At 29.8% G+C, this 27,360-nt stretch overlaps 1 protein-coding gene across 4 annotated transcripts in view; it reads right to left on the bottom strand.

Moving 5' to 3' along the window:
• Positions 1-13,727: 13,727 nt before the first annotated feature.
• LOC129984806 (uncharacterized) overlaps positions 13,728-27,360 on the bottom strand; it is a 127,330-nt gene continuing 113,697 nt past the window's right edge. For all 4 annotated transcript variants that reach the window (XM_056094766.1, XM_056094765.1, XM_056094767.1 and 1 more), the window contains exons 30-45: positions 27,185-27,323; positions 26,904-27,089; positions 26,473-26,588; positions 25,177-25,354; positions 24,411-24,562; positions 23,559-23,681; positions 23,072-23,162; positions 22,441-22,527; positions 22,124-22,309; positions 21,232-21,321; positions 20,849-21,008; positions 17,972-18,141; positions 17,103-17,270; positions 16,855-16,977; positions 15,412-15,559; positions 13,728-14,673 (exon numbers count right to left, since the gene is read on the bottom strand). In XM_056094766.1, the coding sequence (XP_055950741.1) occupies positions 14,513-14,673; positions 15,412-15,559; positions 16,855-16,977; positions 17,103-17,270; positions 17,972-18,141; positions 20,849-21,008; positions 21,232-21,321; positions 22,124-22,309; positions 22,441-22,527; positions 23,072-23,162; positions 23,559-23,681; positions 24,411-24,562; positions 25,177-25,354; positions 26,473-26,588; positions 26,904-27,089; positions 27,185-27,323 (2,278 nt within the window). In that variant the 3' untranslated portion in view covers positions 13,728-14,512. The remainder of the gene's footprint in view (positions 14,674-15,411; positions 15,560-16,854; positions 16,978-17,102; positions 17,271-17,971; positions 18,142-20,848; positions 21,009-21,231; positions 21,322-22,123; positions 22,310-22,440; positions 22,528-23,071; positions 23,163-23,558; positions 23,682-24,410; positions 24,563-25,176; positions 25,355-26,472; positions 26,589-26,903; positions 27,090-27,184; positions 27,324-27,360) is intronic.

Raw genomic sequence — 27,360 nt, 5'->3', positions numbered from 1 at the left:
AATAAAAAGAAAAATTATAAAATTATTTGTCGATCTCGAGATTCGAACAGAAGACCAGCAAAATACAATGACACACCCTGCCGATCTAGCCACCAAGACTCGTGTATCGAGAGCTTCTGAATGGTCAAAGACTCTGATTACGACTCGGCGATGAGTTTTAAATATTGTGTAAATCTGGTTTTAAAAGCAAAATGCTAAGCATATTAATAGATTCTGCGCATGTGCGCGAACTTGACTCTGAAAATTCCGATAAAATATAGAAATATTTTAAATTTAAAATATGGTTTTGAAATATAGGATTTGGAATAATTCATAGTAACTCTATGAATAATTTAGAAATATAGATAAAATTTATTTAACTTATTTCTTTCCCCCTACAAGTTTCGACATCTTGATGAATTGGAGGGGAGACAACACAATGAAGTTTTACGGCCATTTATGGATGTCGCAGGATTTGATTGCCCGAAGATTGCTTTAGGCATAGGGCATTGTGATGGTGTCGGTGTTAGGGAGGAACGAAAGCTTGTTCAAGAAAAGGGGAACATGAATTTTTCTCCAAATGTGTGTCCCTTAATGCTCTATGTGGACTTAGATTTAAATTGCATTTGGCTTCAATAGTATTTCTTTGATATAGCTTATTTGATCGAAATGTTGTTTTAAAGTTCCATTAAAGTATTTTTCAAAATGCAGTTTTATCCTCACTTGTGATTAAACATCGCATTGAATTATTATTAACTCGGAAGGATACATTTGAAAAATCATCCTATATATATAGTTAATACATTAAATATATTTCTCATTCTTATTCCAACTATTTTTATAATGCAAATATATATTTTTTACACTAATCTCTACCTCCTATTATTTTTCTTCGTTCAAAGTAAACAGATAAACTGAATTTTGTGTTTTAAAACAGTCGTAAATTTCTAAATATATAATAAAGGATATTATTATATTGTTTCTCTTTTCAGATTTACATCGTATAAAAATATCGAATTGTGTGTCCGATTTTTTTATAATGCGACTCCTTTTTAAAGTTCCTTAACGAACGGAATAAAATAGTTTCTTTCAAAGTCGTAAAAGAAACAACAAAAAGATCTTTTAAAATATTATTTCTATTCTGGAAGATATTAATATTAGTTAAGTTTTTAATATTTAGTTAGTTATTAATATTAGTTTAGTTGTTAATGATTAGTTATTAGTATTTATACCTTGATGTAGATGAAAACAAATAGCAAAATAAATTGAATCAAATGTTTGAATAATTTTGTTAGGAACTTTAAGAGACTGATAACATCGTAAATGTCTTTAACACAGCAAATTATCTTAAGATTTTTTTTCAATAATTTATCAAAGAAGATATATTTCTTAGATAAAGTAATAGATTTATAAAATCTAAAAAAAAAAAAAAAAAATAGGAATTTCAAAAATTCTATATTTATTTCACAGTTCTTTGAAGCATTTTTTTTTGTTGTTGTTAATATGCTAATGAGAATTCTTCATTAAAGCCTAAAATCTGAGTGGATAAATGAGATAGCTTTTGATGAATCTTGCAAAAAGTGCAGCAAGATTTTTAATTACATGTTTTTAAGGACGTTCTAATGCAAAATAATGCAGATAAATTCTTCAATGGTGCACGGACTAATAAATTATTTTTGAATATTTAAAAGTGTAACATTCATAGTTATGCCTTGAAATCACAACCTATTTACTCGTGTAAAATAAAGGATTATACATTACTTCACTCAGATTTTGTTATGGGAGTGTTACTTATGGAACTAAATTTCATAAACTGCACACATTGGGGCAGGATCAACCTTAAAAGTTCCGGGGTCCAAACTGGAAAACAAATTTTATCAATACTTTATTATTATTATTATTATTAAAAGCAATCTAAGGATTTGCAATCAAGGTAAAGATCAATGCTATTATTTACCTCTCTACTTTCTCCTATGCATATGCTTATGAATGCAGCGGTATCCGCATTTGGTTAGAATAGAATCAAGTATAAATTAGGTACTATTAATGATTAGTTCTTCCTATCCTTTTAGATTGGAGCAAAAATTTGATACATATTTGTAATAATGATGTCAAAGCAAAGAACCAAATTTCATTTATCTATTTTTTGCAATTTTAAATGATTAATCAAACACTCACGAATAGACAGACTTACGGATAATTAATCCTTTTACAAATTATATTAAAAAAATTAATATAAATCTACATTTTGATAAAATTGCATGATGCATTTAACTGATCTAGTCACTTTTGTTTTGGGGTATCATACTCACGCATTCACGGTCAGATAGATTTCCCATCAGCCAGTTTCATCTAATATTTGAGATAAGATTACATTTAAGTTAATTGCAATACGTTGCCTTACGAGACTGATTTGCACTCAAAAATTGTATGTTTTATTATAATAGAAGATGATACCATTTCTTCTAAAATATAATACATCAGCTCTTTATTATTATTTAAGAATTTCAGATTAACAGAACTATTTATGATTAGTTCTAATTTTAGACATATGCTACCACGTTGCAAATGTTATTGCTCGATACAAAAATATTACAATGATTTATTTAAAAGAATAATAAGGAAATATGAAGAAAATTTTATCCTACATTGACTGCTCTCTCTCTCTCTTTATATATATATATAATGAAATGAGACCGAATATGTAATGAAATTTTTGTTCAACGATTCTGCTGTGCAACGATTCGCAAAGTGTTATATCAGCGACCGGGGTTAAAAAGAAACAGAAGTCTTCCCATTCACTATTCTTAGAAACCTCTGATTTTTGTAGCCGTACAAAATAAAGGAAAGCAATAAAATTTGACTTGAATGAGCGGTAACTTGTTCCTACACTTAGGGACTCTTGACCCACATGACGTTTGGGGGAAAGCAAAAATTCGGCTAACGCTTTCAGTGCATCTCGTTTGGAAAACCGATGCGCTTTTACGATACATTACTAGTCTGGCATCTCTCGCTTTTCAGAAGTTTCACACGTAAAATGAAACCACCCAGAGGGTTAATAACTCCTTTTTGTAATTGCGTCAAATCCAAAGAACCGCATTGCGTAATTTTGTCAATGTGCTGGGGAAGCAGTGAGCCTGAAACGGATTTGTATTTCAAACATATCCCAATCCAATACCTCCTCGGGGGGCACCTCGAAATGAGGATGAGGTTGGTTCCGGCATGATACTCGGTTCTCGCCACCCTGGAAGGTACACGAAAAGGTGAGGTGTCTGGCTCCTTCCATCGATGATGGTACATACTTCCTTAGGGAAGGGTTGTACCGTGGTTGGTGATGGCCCTTAAGCCCCGTTCCGACAGCCTGTGCGTATTTGGAGACAGGCACATTTCCCCCTCTCTCTCCTCTCTTGCGGTTTTCCGGAGTTCTTTGATGCCTGTTCATTTTATCGACAATTTGCGGGAAGCTCCGGACTGATGTTCACGGCGGGGATGGGTCACGGGTTCAACAATGGGTCAGTTGGCAGATTTGCGACCATATCTGTACGGCTACAGGTCGTCGGAACGTGGCTTTAAGACTCAACTACAGTTCCCGCTAGTGTTGCTGTAGCGGCGGTCCGGCCATTTAGTTTAATCATTCATGTGCCTTCGGATGGGTTGGAGAGTCAGTGATATGACTATCCCAATGTAATATATCACTCAGGAATCGAATAGTATTTTCGCTGAGATCTTGGTATCTAGATACTAAAATTATGCCCAAAAGTCGATTATGATCAAGGAGAAATCCCTCGCTCAAAACTTGGAATTGAGAAATTTGCTTCCAATCGAAAACTATCTGTAATTCGAGCATAAAGCTTGGAGACAGAGACTGAAATTTTGAAATCAGTAGTAGATTTCTTGGGTTTCCTCTTTCCAAACATCGTCTGATAAAAGATTTTGATAATTTCTGGTATCTGTGTAACTTGTGAAAGTCAAGTCTGTTCCTGTGTCGTCTATGAATTCTTCCATAAACTCTTCAGAAAGCGTTTTTCTGAGATATACATACCTTTTCAAAGTCAAGCCTGTCTCTGAACTCTTCCATAAACTCTTCAGAAAGGGTTTGATATTGAGATATAACAGAAAAATCTAAAAGATCTGGCTACGATCTCATAATCTCCTCTGTGAGAGGAGTGTTTTTTCAAAACTCACCCCAATCGAAATCTTTGCTCCCTATATTGATAGTAATATATACTTTTGTGTCTAATAGCCCACTAAAAAAACTATCTTTCAAATTTCTTTTACAACGCAACATTTTTATTTTTTTGAGTATGTTTTGACATCATTGAACATCAAGCAAGACTTTCAATAGATTTTTTGGAAACATTTCTTATTCATGTTGCAACATGAAGCTCATGGGCTTGCATTCTTGAGAATAATGCGATAAATGACAACAAGGATGTAGCTTCAGTTTTTGTTGAACGACGTTGAAAGAAACGTTTCACAATGATTCCATTTCTCTGTTCATCTTGAAGACTTAGGGATGCAGCGATAGCTGCCTGGCAAAATTATACAGAAAATATAAACAGTAATGTCGGCAAGTAACCGTATCAAAATCTGTTGAAAAGTGTAGTGCTAGCGTTTTGTTTTAAAAATTCAACAATATCTTTTTTAATAGGTGGAAGACCATATCTATAGAAATAATAAACTGTTCCATTACAGAAATATGCACAAACCCAATGACTTCCTGGTCGAGCTCTATCATCTAAGTTAATAACAAACGAAACAAAATCGCCTTTTACTAGTGGTAGCGGATCGCATGCATAAACACCTCCGATTTTTCGTTTTATCATAGAATCATTATAGGCGAAATGACAAATCGTTATTCTATTCATCTTTAATAGTCAATACATACGCTGCGTGATCGATCAATTTCTATAGTGTTTCGAAATTCTGAATAAACTACCAAACTCACTGCCTCTGTGAGCGCCGTGCCGAATTTGATTTCAATCGATATATTTCAGTTTTTAATAGCTTCAAGCCTTAAATCGATTGCGTGTGAGGCATTACCATTTTTATATTCTACATAGTTTATGTTAATGCTTTGAAAATTCTGATAACTATTTAAATCAGTGGAAAGACTAAAGTAGCTGCGAGTGTACGAGTCGGAAGAAAAATCTTGAGTATTAGAGTTTGTGGAGTACATTCTATTTCCATCCGAAATGCTTAAATAACTCAAATCGTAATGCGAAAATTTTAAAGAAATTTCAGTTAGATTTCGGTTTAAAACATCATTCGACATGAATCTTAAAATGACTCGTGATGGAAGTGGACCGATAAACGCTTAACAATCCCAGTTTCCCTTACCTGATGATTGGCATTCCGGCCAGATGTAACATCACCTGTTACACCATACATTGTTAAGTGCCTCCGAACTGCCAGATGGGAGATCCTCTTCGCCAGTAGAATCATTGTGTCTTGTCAGTTGTATCCAGATATAGGACAATAAATGTGCATTTCGTCGTTTCAAAGAGATCCATCATATCTTCAAGGGATAAGAACGTCAAACCATCCAGATGTTAAATCTTTTTTCCATTATGAAGAATTCTTCCCATCTTCAAGGACCGATCATCAGCAACAGTTATCATTAAGTGTCCATGTCAGGTGGACTTTAGGCAGTGTTAGTGGTGAATTGGATATAATTAAAATTTGTTCGGGAAGGGTCAGCTACAAAGATGTTTCATTAACAGACATTCCCACGATCGACTGGAACCATTGAGGAAGCACTGCTGAGCAGCTATTGGGTGATAATGAACTGAAGTTCACCAATGAGAAAAATCAGAGGCGGAGATTTGACAGAAATAAAATGCGTCATTTTTTTTTTTTTGATGAAAATGAGGAGAGCAGTGAGAGCCGTTTTAAGGAGGAGTCGGAGAGTCGTCAGTGTTCGAAGGTGTTCCTGATTCTGTGAGAAGCTCTAAGTGACTCGGGCTTCTGTGTTAAAATCCACCAGATAAATATCGGTGGATTTCTTGAGCTACCTCTAGAGTTGATGTTTGAGCTAACAGCCTGTTAGCGATTTTTTAGTGTTTATTCACCGAATTGATCGAGGAACTATTTCATGATTAACTTTCAGTTGTTGCGGGAATTTTGTAAATAATATTAACCTAGATGAGAAAATTATATATATATATATATATATATATATATATATTATATATATATATTATATATATATATATATATATATATATATATATATATATATAAGGCTGTAAATAAAATAATTGCTTTTTTACCCTACTCTCTTATTTGATTGGTCAGGATGAAGACATTACAACGCGTTCGGAATCAAACATTGCAGCCCTTTTGCTAAGGAAAATTTTCGTACTTCAAAGCAAATTCTGATTTGTGTCTGATTAATCGAATTCTCACATACACGCTGTTCGGTAGTAAACATGCCTGATTAGCTAAATCCATGTGGTTTAATTTAGTTTTAGTTTAGTTATATTAACATCCCATTTTAAAGCAACACAAGGGCTATTTTGGGACGGAATTCGTAATTTTGAACAGCGATCGGATGACGAGTACGACACCTGTGCTGGCGTCACCCTCTCCACACCATACCACACCACAACAGGGGAAGGACGTTCGGCCCCGACAGATTTAATGTGCACCAGACCCGCTTACACGACGGTTCTTCCGCGGTTCAAAATTACGAGGTTCGTCCCAAAATAGCCCTAGTGTTGCTTCAAACGGGATGTTAATATAACTACACTAAACGACGGTTCTGTAGATTCGGCTCTCGAAACCGAAACCATCCGGTGTTGAATCCGAGACCATACCACCAGGCCACCGAATTCAATTTTTGCGGAATGTTGCGAATCCTATATCCATGTGATGAGGACCAATTAGATGTAGTACTTTCGATTCTGCAGATAATTTCTGCCATTCTCTAAATCTTAAATTAGTCGAATTTTCTCCCATCGTATCGAAGTGGCTTGCTGTGTCCTTGTTAAACAATGCAGAAGTTGACATAGTCTCTTGAGCAGTTTTTGATGACAATAACAAACCATCCATATAAGCCCGATATGCATAGTTGACCTGATTCATGACTTGGTGATAATTTAAAAAAGACGCTTAATTCTGAAAAGAAAATGTTTAAAATATAATTTATGGAAATTACTGTTCGTTTCAGTATCCTGAGATGACCACTTTTCGACCATTCAATCTCACTAAGTGGTGAGACGCGGAAGGATGAGAGCATTTCCGATGTTCTTCATCGTTCTTGACCTTGATTTCCGCCCTACTAGATACTTTTCCGTTCCATTTTTTTTTTCACTCGCATGTGAGTATCATATCGTTTCTGATCTTATTATTTTATTTTTATTTATTCCGAGTTTATCTTATTGTTAAATGTAAATATCTCCTCTTTTTATCTTTCCTCTCACCCCTATTTTGACGAATTAAATCCATCCAAACGCATGCGCAAAAGCGCGGAGGGTTTTAGAATCCGTTGTCAAATTATATGTGATCCGTATTCTGATGATTTGTGCTATTCTTGACAACTTTAATTTTTAAATGTAAGATACTATGTGCTAAGTCGAGATACTGATCTCCATTTCAGCTGATTAAAAATTCTAGAGGTGAATTGTCAAATAGTGATGTGACTGGTTGAATTTCTATGAAAGCACTTCCATCGATTGCTGGCTGAACAGTATTTTCGCTGAACAAACCTTACTCAGTTTTCATTCAAGCAGCCATTATGAGAAGATGTCTTCAGCTTCGTTTCATTTTTTTTTCCTGGGTCGCTTTTTCTTCCCCAAATGTGTTTTACTCGGTGAGAGTTTTCTTTTTATATCCCTTCCATGTTGAAGTTTTTGAAAATATCCTCTCTGTTTATCTTCTGTGAAAATTTTTTTGAAATATGTCAGTAATTTTTTAAGAAATGTTTTATGTATGAACATTTTTAAAATCCAAGTTATTCAAAAAATTCATTTAAAGTTTTTATTTATCTTGTACTAAAAATGCTTTGTAAACATAAACAATGTTCAAAATCAGATGTAATTGCCAATCCTGTCGGCATGAAAACTATTCAAAATTTATTCTAATATTTGTGGTTTGCTGATAGAATATATTCTAAAACAAATTATAATTCAGAGAGACATGTATTTGATAAAATGTTGGAAAACATTCAACTTTTGCTTGGTACTTCTAGTTTCGTTTTCAGCTACAGGGGTTTATAAAAAAATAATCACATATCTCGGTGTCTATTAATTGTAGAATTAAAATACAGATTTGGAAACCCAAATAAATGGGTTTAAAATAAAACAATAAAAAAATGTGAATTTTGACCAAAATCTGCCTTTTAAATGTAGACAAATACCTTTCCGTCCCGCGATTTCTCTTTAACGACTTTTAACAGAATCTCTGAACGAGGTCCTTTGACACATGTCAGAACATTCTTACCCGTTCTTAATAACTGATTGCTAAGATATTTTCCGGCTCTCATTGCGAGAGGAGTAACGAAACGCCTCAAATCACAAAAAAAAAAAAAACGCTTTGAAACAGCGCTGATAGGGAACTCCCATAAAATAAACATTTCCTTTGTTGAAGACTGTAATAAGCCTTACAGCTTCTACTGTCCAACTGCATTTTCTCCAGTCTTGCGAAAACCTATCGGGAAAAAAAAAATCTGCTAATTTATAGATTTGCGTCAGAACGAAAGTATAACATATGCCTTCCCACTCAATATTATATCTGTAGCAAGGCTCATTTTCAATTCAATAAGCACTGTTTCTAAATACGTTTTTCGCACAGGTCGATCGTAATATTTAACTATTTGGTCTTCTTTCTCGCTCATCCAAGGAATGATTCGCAGAAACGGAGTGTCTACAACATGATGCGATTGCACTAGATCGCTATAAATGAATGTTTCTGTTATTTCTTCTCATAAAGCAAGCGAATATTGGGATTCGTAGTTCCTGCTTTTAAACAAAGTCTCAATAAAACCTAAAATTTCCTCTAAGCGTTTAATAAATGTCATTGTATAATATTTAAATCGACTAATCTGAATTCTTATCCAAAATTTACAAAAAGATTCGATAGTCAAGGAATATTTCACGCATTCCTTACGTCTTAAACTATCGAACCTCTATCCAACGAAGTTAAATTTTGAAACTCTTCCAACCAGAAGAACGATTTTCTACATAATGCACTATTGTAGTTCCCCCTTTATTGTATCTTTAAGATTTATTTAAACTTTAGTCGCATTTTAAAAACACTCTTATCGAGGTTTCAAAGATATATTTTTGGTTTTTCTTCACTTTGAATCTTTTTTCTATAACATAGTTGTTAGACATCGTAGCAAATATTAATAATGTAAATTGCGGACTAGTTAGCCTTGATCTGAGTTATGAGAATGCTTTGCGAAAACGTTCCACTCTTTTTCCATTCCTTAACCGTTAATCGAATAACTGATTTTCGTCAACTCTCAGCGGCAGTAGGATATCAATTTCTATTCGCTGAGATTCACTCGCGTTCTTCCCCTAATCGGATTTTTAACCCTTTAAAGTTCTCTGGTATACATTCTTACCACTTATGAAAGATTTTTTTATGAGGGCTCAAAATAGTGTTTTAAAATGATAAATAGGGTAATGAGATGCTTAAAATTCGATTGAGCTATCATTACAGCTCTGAAATACATTAAGCCTATAGTTAAATATCATTTAAATTCAAAAGTGGTAAATATGCTTAGCATTGCCCGTTCACGATGTAAGGGTTTTCTAGTGACATTAAGTTTCTGCGTTTGTCATTACATTTTTACTCCTGTAAGGAAACTTCCCGACATATAACGACACTGTGTTGTATTCCTTATATCTAAGATATTCTTATATTTAATGATCATTATTTGTTATTTTTATTGAATTTATTTAATTTAAATTCAACATTCATTTAAAAAAAGAAACAAACTCTTCATGCTGTTGGAATTTTTTTAAATTCGGAATCATCCGGTTAATGATTTTATATATATATATTCCGACTTCATTTTTGATGTGCTGATTATTTGAAACTGTAGTATACGATATTTTAATTTATTTCTTAAAGCAAAATATGGCTAAGATGTTATTAATAAAATTGCATAAGATTGCAACAGTTTTATTTTTATTCCATGTAGCAATCCGTCCAACCAACCTAATAAATGCAAAATGAGCTTCAAACTTTAATGTAAGACATGACTGAATTTGAATTCTATAATTTTTAATTATAAAAGTGTATAAAGTTGTTTTAAATTACTTGAAATTGAGTGATAATTATCTATAGACATTCGATGATATTTTAAATCTTAACGCTTAGTGGTAAGTATGCTTACCATTTTCAGTTTTTCCTGACGATCTCTGGTAAGTATATTTACCATCTCTTATTTTATAAATTAAATGGCAAATCAACAAACTTAACTTTTGATGTTTTAGTATTTGCATCATCAGTTTATTATGATATAACCTTAAAAATTTTATTTGTCAGTGTCCCGGAATTATGCCCTATAAAGTATTATACTCACTTTAGCTCTCTGCTTACTAGAGATGCATAATCCACGATTTTTTGAAAAACAAATAATTTTGCTATTGTTATTTTTAATTATTGTTCCAAATATCTGTTATTTCAATCATATTATATCAATAATTCAATCAATATATCAAATTACGTATAAGGCTGCATCACTTTCGAATTCAAAGTGACGCAAAGTTATGCATTTATATACTACTGTCTGAAGAAGCGAAAAGGTGCAATCATGTGCAAAGGATTTAAAATATGAGCTATATATTAGGTTGTCCTATAAGTTTTTTTATTTATTCGAAAATTCAGACCCGATTTCGAAAAACATTTTTGGCATTATGTCTATTGGCTGTCTGTGAACACGATACTTCAAAATGTTTTGAGTTAGATGGCTAGAATTTGGTATATACACTTACGATGTAATTTGTAGATTTCTTTCAAATTTTGAATAAAATCCGATCAGAGAAAGTCTTTTTCGCTATTTCTGCACAAGTGAAACAAGCAACTACAAAACATAAAGAGCGGGATAGTTAAAATTTGGAATGCAAGTCCCGCATCTAAAATACAGATGCTTATCACATTTTGATCCAAATATGTCAAAAGATATCTGTGTGTAATTTTGCATGCGTGAAAACGTAGTAACTCCTAAATGAAACGACATAATAAAATTCAATATATTATCTTTTGATTGCAATTGTAGTTCTATGTCAATTTTTTTTTGTCAGCAAAAAGGCATTGAAACTGAATATAAACACGATAGATTCATAAAAATATTAGATTCATGCCATAGATTTATATTTCATAGCCATTATTCGCTAATGTCATATTAAGCATTTGCGGCTTTATTCATGGTCCAGAACTTTATGCAGAGTGTGGGGGATAAGACCTTGATTAGAGACTATGCGAGAAAGTTTCGGGGAGAATACTGCCATTGATTTGAATGGATAAGATAACAACTAGCCTGCGAAAAATGGGTATGCTTTAAGATTAATCAACTACTTTACAATATAAATATTAGCATAAGCAAGCAAGTTTCAACTGCTTTCTTATTCACCAATCGTTCTCGGCAACTGTTCAGAACGGAACATTACTCGGCCGTAGATGACTGGCCCTCCGGTTACTGCTGCTAATTATGAAATATCAGAAGACAATTTGTGTTCTTATAATATCGTAATGATTTTCGAAGCCAAACATTTGAAGTGCATGAAAATTGAGCTAAATTGAGAAATTTTGTTATATTTTTAATTTGGCTTCTTCGAATACAAATTGATTACATCAATAATTTGAACATCTCATTTCCTGGACATAATGATAAAAAATAGTCTATAATTAAATTTATTATGGTTGATTCGAATAAAAAAATTAAAGTATAAAAATCTTTGTGTTTCCAAAATGTTTCATTAACTGCATCCCCACCTATCATGAATAAATTATTCTTTTGTATGCACTTGATTCCATCTGTATGCTTGTATGTATTGGAAGGCAAAAAGAAAAGAAAACACATAAATCTATAACATTTAATAATACACTTACAGTGCTGTAAAGGAACAATGTATATTTTACAAAATAAATGCAAACTAAATAACATTGTAATACACATTTTGAAAAATAAGGGTATTATTCATAATAGATTCGAATAATTACTCAAAATTTACATAGCCTTAAAATGAATTATATCGAAATTATATACAAAAAGTAGTACATAAAGTAAAAATGCCAGAATGGCATTTTATTGCTGAATGCCAAATCAACATTTAAAAGTTTAGATTGGTAATTAATGATTGTACTGCAGAACCTGTTTTGTTATGTGCAATCAATGTTTATATTTTACATTCTTTTTTCAGAAGTAAATCTCATAATAATTTATGATCCAATAAAAAAAACATTAATAAAAAATACTGTGCATAAAATAAATTAAGTTTTACACTATTCATATAAGTTTAGAGTTCATAAGAGAAAGTTTTAATAATAATAGGGAAACAAATTTTTTCCAATGTGGTTCCACAGTTTAAATTTAGGGTTCATAGCATTTCAAAATTTGTCACAATATTGAAATAAATATTGGTCAAAATTGTTCCACAGCTTTTTTTTCTTTTAATGTTATGATGTGAAGAACAACTCTCGACCCCGATTAAGTACTAGATATTGCAATATTAAGTAAACTCCAGCTTTGAAAATATTTTATTGCCAATTATTTTGAAACTTTGTATTAGTGGACGGTTCAATGAAATATTTTTGACACATTGTATTACGAATTTCGCATTGTTAATTTAACAGGGCAAAATGGCATCAAATGCTTAAAATAAAAATCAAAAGTACACTTTGGATTTAAAGCTCCTCTCGTATCACAATTTCTAAAATGTGGGCATTGGAATTTGTCGACGTATAGAAATGGAAATATATCTATTGGGAATTTATAGGAAACTTATTCATTATTTATTAATAATTGGTAAATATTTAGATTTCCCTATGTGGAATTTAAAAATTTAATGTACAATCGGGGTTTGTGGAAATAACACAACTTCATGGAATGTTCTACATTTGAATTACTGCAAATAAAATAACTTTGAATGGAAAACTAATACTGATGTAAGCAAAAGAATTGAATGGTGTCCTCAAGCAACAGCAATAGATATGGTTAAATGGAGTGCTGCCATTCCAGAGAAATAATATAAAAAATGAACAGGTAACTAAGGATATGTTATAAGGATTAGTTACTGAGATCTGTTTGGATATTAAGGATACACATCTATTCAGTAACCATAGAGAAGTACATTCAAAACGTTTATGAACTTTTCACAACACCAGTTAAACAATCAGTTACAGCAGCAAGCTACTATTTCGACAAGGCACAACATATTCATCACTTATACACAAACTACATTTCTTGCATTCAAATAACGAGAAAATGTGTCCATAAATATTGATGGCTAAGTACTGATATTGATTGTGCTATAGAAGGAATGACAAAATACATCTCTATTTAAATTTTTTTTCCCTTGAAGATCTTTCATCAGCGCATCAGTTAAAATCTATAACTAATGTTTTTCCTTTTGAACAAAAAAATAAAATATTTGTATAAACATCCCATGAGTAAACTATGCTCAGTACCATTTTAAGTATAATTCTAATAGTCTTGACTATACTAATTTTATGATGAGTGATTTCAGCATTTGTCTCATGCATTTTAATGGCTCATTTATTTTTTTTATTTCTGAAAAAAAAAAAATGAAATTTTTTTAATTATCAATCCAGCTAAATCTATTGAAAGTCATCCATAGCAAACAAATATTTTAATATATTCCAGCAAATGTAGATTTTTTTTCTTTTCAAAACAAAATTGAACATTTTTGAACGGCATCAACTTGCGTGGAAGACTTATGAATTTGCAAAAGCATATGAGCAGTATATATTTTCTCAACATCTTTGTCGTTACATTTAAAACAAAGGGATTAAAATGCACCTTCCATCAAGATATCCATTCAAGGTAGAGTGCGAGTGTGCATGTAAGAATTTGAAGAGATGGACAAAGATATCAGAGAAAAGCCCAGAAAGAGATCAAAAATTCACATTTGCTTCAGTCTTGCTTCTGTATTTGATGCTACAAGAAATATGACATCTACAGACACAAGTGACCTTTTTTTAATGACAGAAGTACTATATAAATCTATTTGAAAAACTGGACAGCAAATATTCAAAATATATACATATACACGAAATACACTTCCTGCCAATGTCAAGCCTTTAATATAATCTAGGTATTCTTTACATAATCTTTCATCTCCACATATATATTGTTAAATATGTTATGATAACCAATAAATGTACAACAATGATGGATTATCTTTTCATTTTCTGCTCATCTAATGCAAACATCCAGCATTTCCAAATAACTATTAAAAAGTTTTCATTTATATTTTTTCGTTTGTGGCTAGATACAAGAGATTAGATACAAATGTCTGGTATGCATTACACTAACTAAATCTCCAACAATATTCAGAGTTTAAGCAGCTACAGTGTCTACCGTCAGCTGAGTGACAAAAGGAATGACCCCTCCAGGGCCAGCTAGAGAGGAACATTTCATGAGGTCAGCGTCAATCTGGCGAGCAGCCTGTCGTCCTTCGGAAATGGCATGGACAACAAGAGACTGTCCACGGCGGCAATCTGGAAAAAAAATCGTGGAATGTTAGTCCGAATATTTTAAGTATAAAATTAGAATGGTTGTATTAGTAGAAGCATAAGTAATTTTTGTACAGTTATTGATATAATGACGGAAATTAAAAATATATGCACCAAGAAATATTATTTCTATTATTTATTCTTTTTACAAATATTTTTTGAGATTTAGTTACTCCTAACTATATTTAGTCGCATTTATTTTAAGAGTTTTAGTTTAGTTATATTAATGTCCATTTTTAAAGCAACACTAGGGCTATTTTGGGACGGACATCGTAATTTTGAACCGCGGTCAGATGACGAGGGCGACAGCTGAGCTGGCACCCCCTCTCCAAAATTCCACGCCACGCCAGACGAAGGATGTTTGGTCTTGGCAGATTTAATGTACACCAGACCCGTTTACACAACGGTTCTTCGGCGGAATCGGATCTTGAACCTGAATCCGACTGTTCCGAAGCCGAGACCTTGCCACCAGGCCACCGCAGGCTTTATTTTAAGATATACACAAATATACATGTTTAAAATGTTTGAAAGAACTGTTTTGATATTTTAAAATTAGGCATCCCAAAGAGAAATGATAAAAAATCTTTCTATTAGAGGTAAGAATTTTCAAAATTCAAAAATAATTTCATTATAGAAATCAATTTTCTTTTGTTTCTATTACCACATCTTATTATACAATTTGTAACAGACAAAACAGAAAAAAATGCAGGATTTATCAATTACCTCCTGCAGCATAAACTTTTGGTAGGGATGTACGATAATTTCCTTGTGGGGTAGCAACATTCTTTCTTGGATCCTGCTGTACTCCAATGTCTTCCAATAAGTTTTGCTCTGGACCAAGGAAGCCCATAGCAAGCATCACCAAATCAGCCTATTAAATAAAAAAAAATGTTGCAGTTATAAAAAAAGCAAAGCATACTTTAAGTTAATAGAAATAGAATTTTCAATCAATTCACTCGTTAAATTTCAATGGATAATTTTAACATGTACTTTTAAAATTCTAAATAAAAACCTTTAAATAGCAAATGAATGCTTATTATCACATAACGAAAGTGTACAGGAAGGAAATAAATCTACTAATAAAGCGTTGATGACTGCCAGCTTATTCACTCATAATTATTATTATTATTAGTAGTAGTACAAGATTCCATTGTGTATACTGTAAGATTTAATGAATGCTGAATATTTCGTAACACAATAAGGTACAATTATTTTTTAACTACTTTTTCCACCTACTTTCCTCATCTGTAAATCACAAAGCATTCAAATATGACAAGTTTATAAAAATATATAGGCTTAAATTTTAAACTCCAAGGATTCTGTTTTAATATTGCCATTTATTACATTATATTTGTGTTGTTGTGTGATGTTTATTGACACAAAGGCTGTATTTAGCCCCTTTGCACCAAGCAAATGATAAAACATAAAGTAGAAGTAAATATATTCAAATGTGGTAGTTTTAATGCCTTTATTAAAATTTAAAAGCAGATAGAAATAAAAACATATATAGTATAACAATTCAATACTGTAAGATAAAAACATTTGTGAGTGAATGGTAGATGAATGATATGAAACTAATGACCCATAAAGAGAAAAGCTAATATTAGCAATACTGAATGCAAATATAAAATTTAATAGACTTTAAGAAAATAAAAATATTTGGGTGATATCTTTCATCCACTAAGTCCTGCAAGGTTATAAGACGATGTTTAAAAAAAAAAAAAAGAAGAAAGCAACACGATGTGGATTAAAAGTAGGACATTCATTTAAAATATGATTTACAGTAAAATTTACATTACATGTTGGGCACTTTGGCAATGAACCCCCAAAAATGAGATGTTGGTTTGTACAGCTATACGGAGACTAGTCAGTTTTACGTTAGTCTTGCACTTTGGGGGAACAAACCACAATCCAATAATTAGTTTGATGGAATGCAGTTTATTTTGTGTCTGCAGATCCTACATCAATTGCCAAATAGAGAAAATGTGTTTCGCCAAGGACTTTTTCTCTACTTTGTGATAGCAACAACGAAGCAACATATTTAAAGTATTTACATTTGAATTTAAATGAAAAATTTTCTATTTTTTTAAAGTAATTTGATATAAAATATAAAAACAGAGCTTAAGTTTAAAAAAACTAAAAGTATGTTATATTTAAAAAACTAACCTTGAAAACCTTTTCAGTTCCAGGTATTTTTTCCATCTTCCAATTTCCAGAAGCATCTTTCTTCCATTCAACTTGCACAGTACTGATACCAGCAACATTACCATTGCCATCATCAAGGAATTTCTAAAATATCACATTTTATATGATACCAAAATTCATTATTCAAAAAATCTCAATTACTCTCAATTCTTTGACTAAATAATTGCAATAGATTCATTAATTACATTAAATATATGAAATCAATATACCTCACTGAGAATTCCAAAATTCCTAGGGTCATCTCCAAACTTCACTTTCACTTCTTCATGGCCATAATCAACCCTAAATATTTTAGGCCACTGAGGCCAAGGGTTATCTGGAGCTCGACTTTCAGGAGGTTCGGGCAGAATCTCAAAGCTTGTAATGCTTTTGGCACCCTGAGAATATAAGGAAACAAGAATATCCAGAATTAGAATACACTAAAATTCCACACATTTCAAATCAAACAAGTACCATTGCAGTGGAAAAATTGGATGTTGATATTATGATGCTGAAATAATGGAATTAGAAGTGAATATTTACACTATAAATTTCTAGCATGAAGAAATTCATAGAATTTTATACAAACAGTACCATAATATAAAATAATCTAAATATAGTACTACAAGTAATACAAGCAGTTTTACGTAGTTAACATAACATACATAGATTGCATGTTAGAATATAACATTTCTTGAAAATGCTAAAAGCTAGAAAAAATAATAATGCATGTATAAAATCAACATGCAACCTCAAACCTTACAGATCTAAAAGTTCTATAACTAGAACTTTTTTTTAATCTCAAAATATGCAGCAAAATTTCTTATTTCTTTATTGTTGATAAATTATTATGCATTAATTTTTTTTTTTGTTTCCTTGAAATTTAATCTTGTATCATTTATGCAGTAAATATAAACAAATGAAAGTTAGTTTGAAAAATTGAGAGCAATCATAATATTAAAACATTGAATCATAAGACTAGGATAATATTTATAATTTATATAGCATTTCAGAATCCAAAATGAAAATTAAAAACCTCATTTTGCCTCAAAATTTTTTAATTTCTACAAATAAAGTCATTATTGAATGAAATACTGACTTGTCGCAAAGATGTTCCAATGCAATCATTGCCAGTATCTCCTCCTCCAATAACAACAACATCTTTGCCCTTGGCATTCACACGGTTGTAATCAAGTTTATTTCCAAGTTGGTGTTTCTGCCATGTCTCCAAGAAAGTCATAGCAAAATGAATACCATTCAGGTCACGTCCTAAATAAATTTAACAAAAGTTGTATATTTTTTTTTCAAAAAATTCATGTAAATGAAATTTATAATAATGAATGTAAATTTATATAAAATTGAATATTTGTTTGAATTTCATGCAATTCCACACTCTATGATGGATTTCAACACAAATTTCAGTGCCCATGTTCCATAACCCCTAGAATGAATAATTGCGCTATCAGAATGTTGTTGCTCCTCCCTTAAAGAAGGGTGGGGTGTGTCAGAGAAAATGATTTGACGTTTTCCACCATAACTTTGGAATATATCATTACATAAAAACTAATTTTACACCATTTTGAAATTAAAAAAATTTTACAATCACCATTTCCCCTTCTGAATGACATTTTCTTTAATTTTTCAAAACTAATTTAAATGCAATTTGTAACATTAATCAGTTCTGTGTTTCTATCAAATTAAATTCTTTTCTTTAGACTTTGTTACCTTTGCTTTTATTTCTTAGAATAAGCACCTTTTAATATGCACAGAATCATTTACTTTTAAATATTTTTTAAACTGTTACAATTTCTTTATTAAAATTTAAAATTTTAGTGCATATCTTGGTGATTTCAATTTTTTTTTTTTTGATATTCTCAGTTGATACATTTTTTTGATGACTGCTTTCATAACTTGGGCTCCTTGAATAAGACATTTCATTTGATGATTGTCAGTTTTTATAGAATTATTATATATTTTATTGCATTAGCTTTAAAGTCGCATTTTAAAATGCATCAACAAATATTTTTTTACTCCACAAATTTCTATCCTCTTTTTAATTTCACAGCATTTAGAAATCACGCTTTTCCCCTTTTATTAACTATACCATCACTATCATTTTATAAGGGTACAAAATTCAAATACTTAAATTTGATTTGATAAAACATTAAAGAAAATTTGAGTATCATCTCACTCAAATAGTATGGGTGCAAATATGGATTCACGAAAAAAAAATGATTAAAGTTGTTTGAAATTGAATTACAATTATTAAGAGCGCATTGCATTGTACTTCGAGAAAATTACTTATTTATGCATTATTTGAATTTTTTGAATAGTGATTTCCATTTTTATTGAAAGCTGACATTCAGACATTTACATGTGTTATAACATGAAGTATTATACAAGGAAGCATTAAATGTTTGAAACCAAAGAATCATTTAGAATGTCTTCTCTGTAAATTTTAACTTTTGAAAAACTCATTTATCTCTTCAAGCGGCTAATATCAATCTAGATATTTTCTCCTACTACCAAATATATACAGGAATCCTAAAATTTCTACAGGGGTTGAATGTAAAAATTTAAGAACCATACAACATAAAAGTTCAGGCACTTTTCTTCTTTATGTATGAACAAAAAAATATAAGCAGTAGGTTCATGGTACAATTACAAGTATACAGCAGCTTGTGAATAATAAAATATATGCACTTAATGAATAAGTCAATAGCCATCATAAGAATATGTGCTTCCTAATATAATAAGTACACATTATACTTCACTATAGACTTAAACATATAATGAATAAAATTATGAAACTGGAATAAAAACGCTGATTTTTTAAAATTTCTGCGTTTCCTATCATAAATAACTCCGAAGTGTGTGAAGCTTATATTAAAAAATTGCATCATTTGCATAATAGCTAGACATAATGCTATGGTTTTAGAGGAGTGCAATTTCAGATTTTTTAAATCTATATGCTTTTAATTGATCAATTTTTATTATTTTTTATATTAATTTTCAATTATGATTTTTTTGCTTTTTAACTTTGTGTCTTTCATGCTACTATAAAATATTCTTTTTTTCCCATAATAATATAACAGCATTTTTATGAATATAAAAAATATCCCAGCTGCAAAAAGAAAAAAAAAGTACTTTATTATCCAAAATGGTGGTGTAGATTTCATATCAGTTTGATGAGATTTTTATTCAAAATATCAATACAATTTATCTTTAAAGCAAGACCAATATAACATGATGTCACATAAATTTTATATCGCAGATAAAGACAAATTATTCAGCAGCGTTTAATCTGGCTAGAGTGTAATAAATAAAAAAAATTCTGGTTTCTTAGGTTTAGATAAGGCGAATATAATATTCAGAAGTAAATCAAAGAATTAATTGTGACCAGAAGAGAAAATAGAGCACAGGCTTTTGTCAGCAAATTATTCAGTTAAATAATAAAGCTTTAATTCTACCACAATGTCTAAGAAAATAAAAAGATTTGATGCAAACAATTTGTATCCTCGTTACTAGTAATGATTCATTTCGGAACATGGCAATATTCTTTCCATAATGTGCAACTGAAAAAAAAATAGCACAGAGCACTGTGTAATGAGAATAGATGCAAAATGGTTCCTTCTTTATATCAAACTATACTATACTTTTGATTTCTAAAATATTACTTGGGTCAATGGAATAAAATTCAATAGTGAATTTAAGAAATAAGAAAAGTTTCGTTAAACATTGGGCAGCAATATACTAGGAATAATTTTAAATAGAGGCACAGCATGTCTGAATTGATACACCATCACAACATAAACCATAAATAGACTTGATGCCATTAGGGATATCCACTTACAGAAAAGACATTTAGAATAAATGTTAAGCATTTTGTTAATTCAGATAAATAAAAAAATAAATAAAATGTAAATTAATTTTCTAAACCATACAGAATAAAATTTCACATATTCAACATAATTACCAGGAATTGGGAGATCTCGAGGCCAAGTAGCACCAACAGTAAGTAAAACAGCATCATTTTCCTCTATAAGTGTTTTTGCAGAAATATCTTTACCAACATTGACATTAGTATGGAATGTTATTCCCTCCTCTGTTAGAAGATCCACTCGCCTCTTCACAATCTGCAAGAAAAGAACAGTGAATAAAGCAGAAATATAATGCCAAATATTGTTTTAACATTACTGCATATCATTTTATCAAACTACTAAATGCACTTCTTAAAGCAAATACACAGAAAAAAATTGTTAAAAGATAATTAATATACAATGCTTTGACTTTTAAATATTTTAATATAGATTTTCTTAAGCTCTGCTTATTAAAATAATAAGTTAAAACATTGTATACCTCTTTACTTAGCTTCATTGTAGGAATTCCATATTCCAGTAGACCACCGACTCTATCATTACGTTCATACACATTTACAGTATGGCCAGCCTATAATTCAAACAAAATAAATACATTAAAATAAAAGCTAAAGAATTTTTACATTTAATGTAATGTGCTGCTTGCAATGTTCACATCACAAGCAGATTAAATATAGATGATAGAGCTAAGTTTCAATTAAAGAATTATTTAATATTAAAATTAATAAATCCATTGACAATTATTTATATATTATGATAATTATAATTTATACATTGTTAATCGCGAGTCAATAGCTAATTTCGAAAACCATTATATAGGTATAAACTATATAATAAAAAAATTCTTCAAGTGAGAAATTTGTTTTATTTTTTCAATGAATAAATGCATTACTGCAAATAAAAATTATGAAATTTCATACAGAATTATTTTATATACTTCCCCCACCTTCTCATGCTATTAATTATATCTAGTGAAATACTGTTGCGCCCTGTACTGTCTTTCACCTCAGAAAGAAGATCAAATGATAACTCAGGTTTTTGGGTTATAATAATCCACAGACAATTCTTACAGTAAAATCAAATTCAAATGTGTAAAGTAGTATGCTTACATAATTAAAATCTCAATTGTAATGAGGCATAAACTATACAATCATTTTATCATAGCATTATATATCATTCAAAGTTGAAATGATGAAATGTGTATAAAGTAAAATAAACTTAGATAACTGAATGTTTCCATCAATTAACTAGTTATAATCAGGTATGAATTGTCATAACAAATTAAACAATAACATAGCATAGTTTGAGCTGCATTGCAAGCACTTGATTGTGCTATATAACAGCATTAAGCTCAAAAATTGAAATAAGCTTACTTTGTTTAACTGTGCAGCTGCTGCCAATCCTGCTGGCCCACTACCAACTATGGCAATTTTCTTTCCAGTTCTCACAGATGGTATCTGAGGAATCATCCAACCTTTTTCAAAAGCATTATCAATTATGGCACATTCAATATGTTTTATATTTACAGGTGGTTCATTAATGCCCAAGACACATGCACCCTGAAAAAATAGTTTGTGAATATTATTTACAATTACTTAAAAGTTATCAAATACCATATTATTTTCAAACAAAAAATGTGATAGCACTTCATAAAATGTAAAGTAATATTTAGATTATAAGATTTTCATACCTCACATGGAGCAGGGCATACACGGCCAGTGAACTCTGGAAAATTGTTGGTTTGTAGAAGTTGATTAAGAGCTTCTCTCCAGTCTTCCTGTATTTCAAAGAAGATTTTTACTATTTTATGAGAACTGATTAAGTCACAGATAAATGATTATAATTCAAGTATATCATTTCTAGCTAGATCTAATTGTCAGTTATACACACTTTCATTGCTAATTTTACAGTGAATGTCAATTTTTCCCCCTGCCAATAAATAGAATGAAACATGTTTACAAAATTTAAATCATTTTTAAAAAAATGATAAAAATTCTAAGAAAAGAAAATTTTGAATGTAAAATCTTTAGATTAAAACTTTCTTTCATAAACTGCACATTAAAACAATTATAAAACGTTAAATTAAGAAAATAATTTTTTAAAAACAAAATTAAATATCTGATCTGTTTTGAAAAAGCACATTTCTGCAATACTGAATATTATAGTTAGTTTTTAATATCATAATTTTGTTCATTAGCAAGAAATATTATTAAAAAATGCATTCATTATTTTATTTCACAATATATAAATTTCATTTGCTTTGCAAATAAGACATTTTAAAATTTTCACAAATAATTTAGAATAACCACAGCATCGCATACCTTGAATACTAAATCATTCCATTTAGGAATTATATTTCCAAGAGGACACCCATGACTAGATTGGCAGAAAGGTACCCCACATTCCATACATCTGTCAAAAATAAATATAAAATTTATTCAACTTAAATATTACCACTGCTTTATTTTAAAGATATAAAAATAGAGACATTTTTAAAGCCATTTATAATACAAAACTATTTCTGTAGTTATAATGCGGAAAATTATTTAAAAAATAGATTTGGGCAATGATGATTAATTCTGATATGCATTTAGTTATCAAAATTAGCTGAAATATTTTATAGATTATTAAATATTTTTTTTAGAGTTTCATATAAAATGTTTGGAAATGGAATTTATAACTGAAAAATATTTTATGGCAGATTGTTTAAAAAAATTCTTCAAATTATAAAGTAATAAAAAATTTATGAGAAATATTGCTTTATTCAATATTTTTTTTTCATATGACATTACATTAAAAATACATTACCTGGCTGCTTGTGTTTTTATCGTTTTTCTAATACCAGGAAAGTCGTAAATTTCATTCCAATCTTTCTGACGCTCCTTAGGATCCCTATAAGGATTGGTCTTGCGTGGATACTTCATAAAACCTCTTTTAAATAAAGAAAATTCATGTTATACAATAGAAAAACCAAATTTTTATTTTTGTTAAATTGAATTTTAAAACTTTTTATTAAGAAAAATATTTCTAAAAAAACACACACAAAACAAAAAGAAAATTTAAATTAGTGTTAGTTTTGCTAGTTAATAACTAACTTTTTTACATGTTAAAATATTTTGTAAAGAAATTATAACCACAAAACAGTAACTACACAGAAATTAAGAGTAGTTATAAACTGCATGTTGCATTCATTTTATATATATTATTTAAACCAGGTCTCCCAAAGTTAAATTATGTCTCAGTTTTTGTTGCTATTTTTTTATGCTTCAAATTCTCTTTCAAACACTAAACCAATTATTTCTCAATTATTACATTCCAAAAGAATATATATATATATATATATATTTGTTTTCATACTGTAAAATACCACATATTTAGTTTAACATTTTATTTCCATGATTTAACACTTATGGGTTATAAAGCACAATATTCTAAAATGTTCATAAACTGGGATCGATTAAATTTTTATATAATTTAATGTATCTAATATTTATGTAGTGTGAATTAAAAATCTTAATTAAAGTAAAAAATCACAACCAATTTGCAATGCTTTTTTTAATTGCTAATAGAAAATAATCTGACAAATGACTTTCCACCATTTCTGAGGTGCATTTTTTAAGGGCCCAGAATAAATAAATTGATCTAATGAAAAAGAATTACCTGATTTTGTCCAAATTTTCAGGAATAACATCTTCAATGTCCTTGATAGCAGGAGTAGGCTTTGAAACAACAGGTGTTGGGCCATTTGTTAAATGTGCTTTTTCTTCTTCAGCTGTTTGGCGTAAGGCACGTTGATATTCTTTAGGGAACACCTAAATAACAAATCAATATAAATAAATAAAAAGTGGAAGAAAAATAAATTCAATAATTTTGAGAAATCAGCTCTATTTCAATCAAATGAAATATGCCATTGCAATACTTGATACCAATAAAAATATACATTTCAAGTAATTGGCTTAAAATACAATCTATTAAGACATATATAAATACTACTAATGGATTCTTACTTCATATGTATCAATATAAAGTTTGGATAAAAAAAACATGCAAAAGATGTGATAATAAATAAAATAATAAATCTTAGATAAATATAAAATAATTACGCAAAAAAATAAGAACAAAAAATAAATCTACATAACAACGATAAAAAATGATTAAAGAATTCAGAAAAAAGTGCAAAGGATTAAAATCATTTAATTTGTGTCTTCACTTAAACTTGGATAATATAGATTTTATATTTAAGTAGCTTGTTAGCTGCAACACATTATAAATTGGAGTACATAAAACATACACAGAACTCATTTTCAAGATTTAGAATACACGAATGTTATAAAAATATAATATACTTATTTTTTTTATATACAAAACTAAGAGAAATCAAACATCAATGAAAAGTACTTTTTAAAAAAAAACAAAAAAAAAATACCTTTACAAACGACTTAGCAGAAGATGGCCAACCAGCTAATATGCGTTGAGCTACAGCCGAGCCAGTTTTTTCATAAAATTCTTTCAGTATACTCTCTACAAAACTAAGATCTTCAGAAAGCTCAAGAGGGAGAAGGTCAACCATCATCAAATTGCTACGAGATGCAAGTGTTTTCTTCCTAAAAAAAATTTTTTTTTTCTCTTTAAGCACAACCAATGCTAATGTTTAATCCCATGTCAAGTTTCAGAAATTCTACGGGACAGTTCTTAAGTTTTCCATTTGAAGATCCTTTCAAGCTCAACAAGAATTTTTATAATTATACTATGGGTTCAACTATTTTTTTTTTTCATTCCAAATAATTACTAGCATACAGAAAACAAGATAATTAAATGATAGCAAATAAAATCTTTTCTCCATTAATTAATACAATTGTTTGAAAAATTTTAATGAAATGTCTTACTTAAAACAGTACATAATTGGATAAAACATATTTTAGATTCTACAAGTTTAAATTTATGTTAAGTGACTCAATTCAACAGGTTTAAAATACATAGCAAAAGGTTAAAATTCAAAAAATAAATGCAAGTTATAGAAAAAAAAGTTATTTTTTAAAAAATAACCTTAAAAAATTTCAGGGAATTAATAAAATAGATGTACAAAGTTTATAAATTAGTTTTTTGAAAACATTATTCCAAGCAAATGAAATTCTTCTTTAAATTTACAAACAAGATTGAAAAATTTTATTTGGAAAAAATCTCATTTGCTTACTTTATACTAGTTCATATTAAATATCTTCAAACATTGAAAAAAGTAAAAAATAAAATCAATAAAATGTGACATTAGGAATTTAAAAGAAAAGATGGAAGACAAGATAAAATAGATTATCTCCCCTTTGTTAAAAAGCTAATGATAACAAAAAATTACATACAATATTCACTTTTTGTTTAAAAATGGAATCTTTCTTAGAATAAACTTGTTGCTAAGCAAAGATGTTAAATTTTATTCATTTATAAAATTTCAGCAATGTATTAATCTGAAGAAATGCAAGTATTCAAAATAAATGTAACAAAAATAAAATACTATGTTTAAAATAAACTTCAAATGAATTGAAAACTACAATAAAAATGAAATGACAAATATGTGTGATATCAAAATCATAGAGCACAACACACTATTTAAGTAATTAAAATTTTACAATCCAGTACTTTTATAAAGCAGGAAAAATTTCATAAAATATCTTGCGAGTTTATAATTGATACACCTTATATAAAAATTTAAAAAGAAATGAAAACTTACTCGTCTAAAACATATGCAATGCCTCCTGACATTCCAGCAGCAAAATTTCTACCAGTTGGTCCAAGAATAAAGCAGTAACCACCAGTCATATACTCACAACCATGATCGCCAACCCCCTAATTAGAAGAGATTTGAGAATTAAAATTTTGCTCTTTTGATATTAAAAAAAGTTAAAATCTACTATAAACAAAAAAATAATAACAGTGAATTGATTTCTTTTGCCTATATTAAATATATTTACTTTTCATTTACAATTTTAAAGTTTTTTTTTTCTCTCCTCAAGTGAAAATATTTTTATACACATAAAAATATTGTCAAATTGCTGGAATCGATAAAAGAAACTCTCCTGCCCTCAAACCAATTATGTTAATTTGCTACTATTATCAGGGATTTTAATTTATCTTGTTAGAAATTCAAACTAAAACTTATACCTCAATAACAGCAATAGCACCAGAATTTCTGACACAAAATCGTTCGGCAGCAATTCCTCTAAAGAATGCTTTTCCTGATGTAGCACCATATAAACAGACATTTCCAACAATAATATTCTCCTCCGATTTAAAATCTTGAGGTAGACGAGAAGATGGATAAACTACAACAGTTCCACCAGATAAGCCCTAAAAAAATAACATATTGCATATGAAAATTTTGATATAATTTTTTTAAAGTATGACATATTAAATCAGATATAAATGAATTTCATCAAATCTACCTTTCCGACATAGTCATTAGCATCCCCTTCCAATTCAACATGAATTCCAGGAGCCAAAAATGCACAAAAACTTTGGCCAGCTGAACCCTCTAACTTGATTTTTATGCTATTAGGTGGCAAGCCTTGACTGCCATATTTCCTACATTGAAAAATGCAAAATTGAAGTTTCTTGTTTT

The sequence above is a fragment of the Argiope bruennichi genome, chromosome 9 (assembly GCF_947563725.1).
Source record: "Argiope bruennichi chromosome 9, qqArgBrue1.1, whole genome shotgun sequence".
NCBI lineage: Eukaryota > Metazoa > Arthropoda > Arachnida > Araneae > Araneidae > Argiope > Argiope bruennichi.
This window is presented reverse-complemented; position numbering and strand designations above follow the sequence as displayed.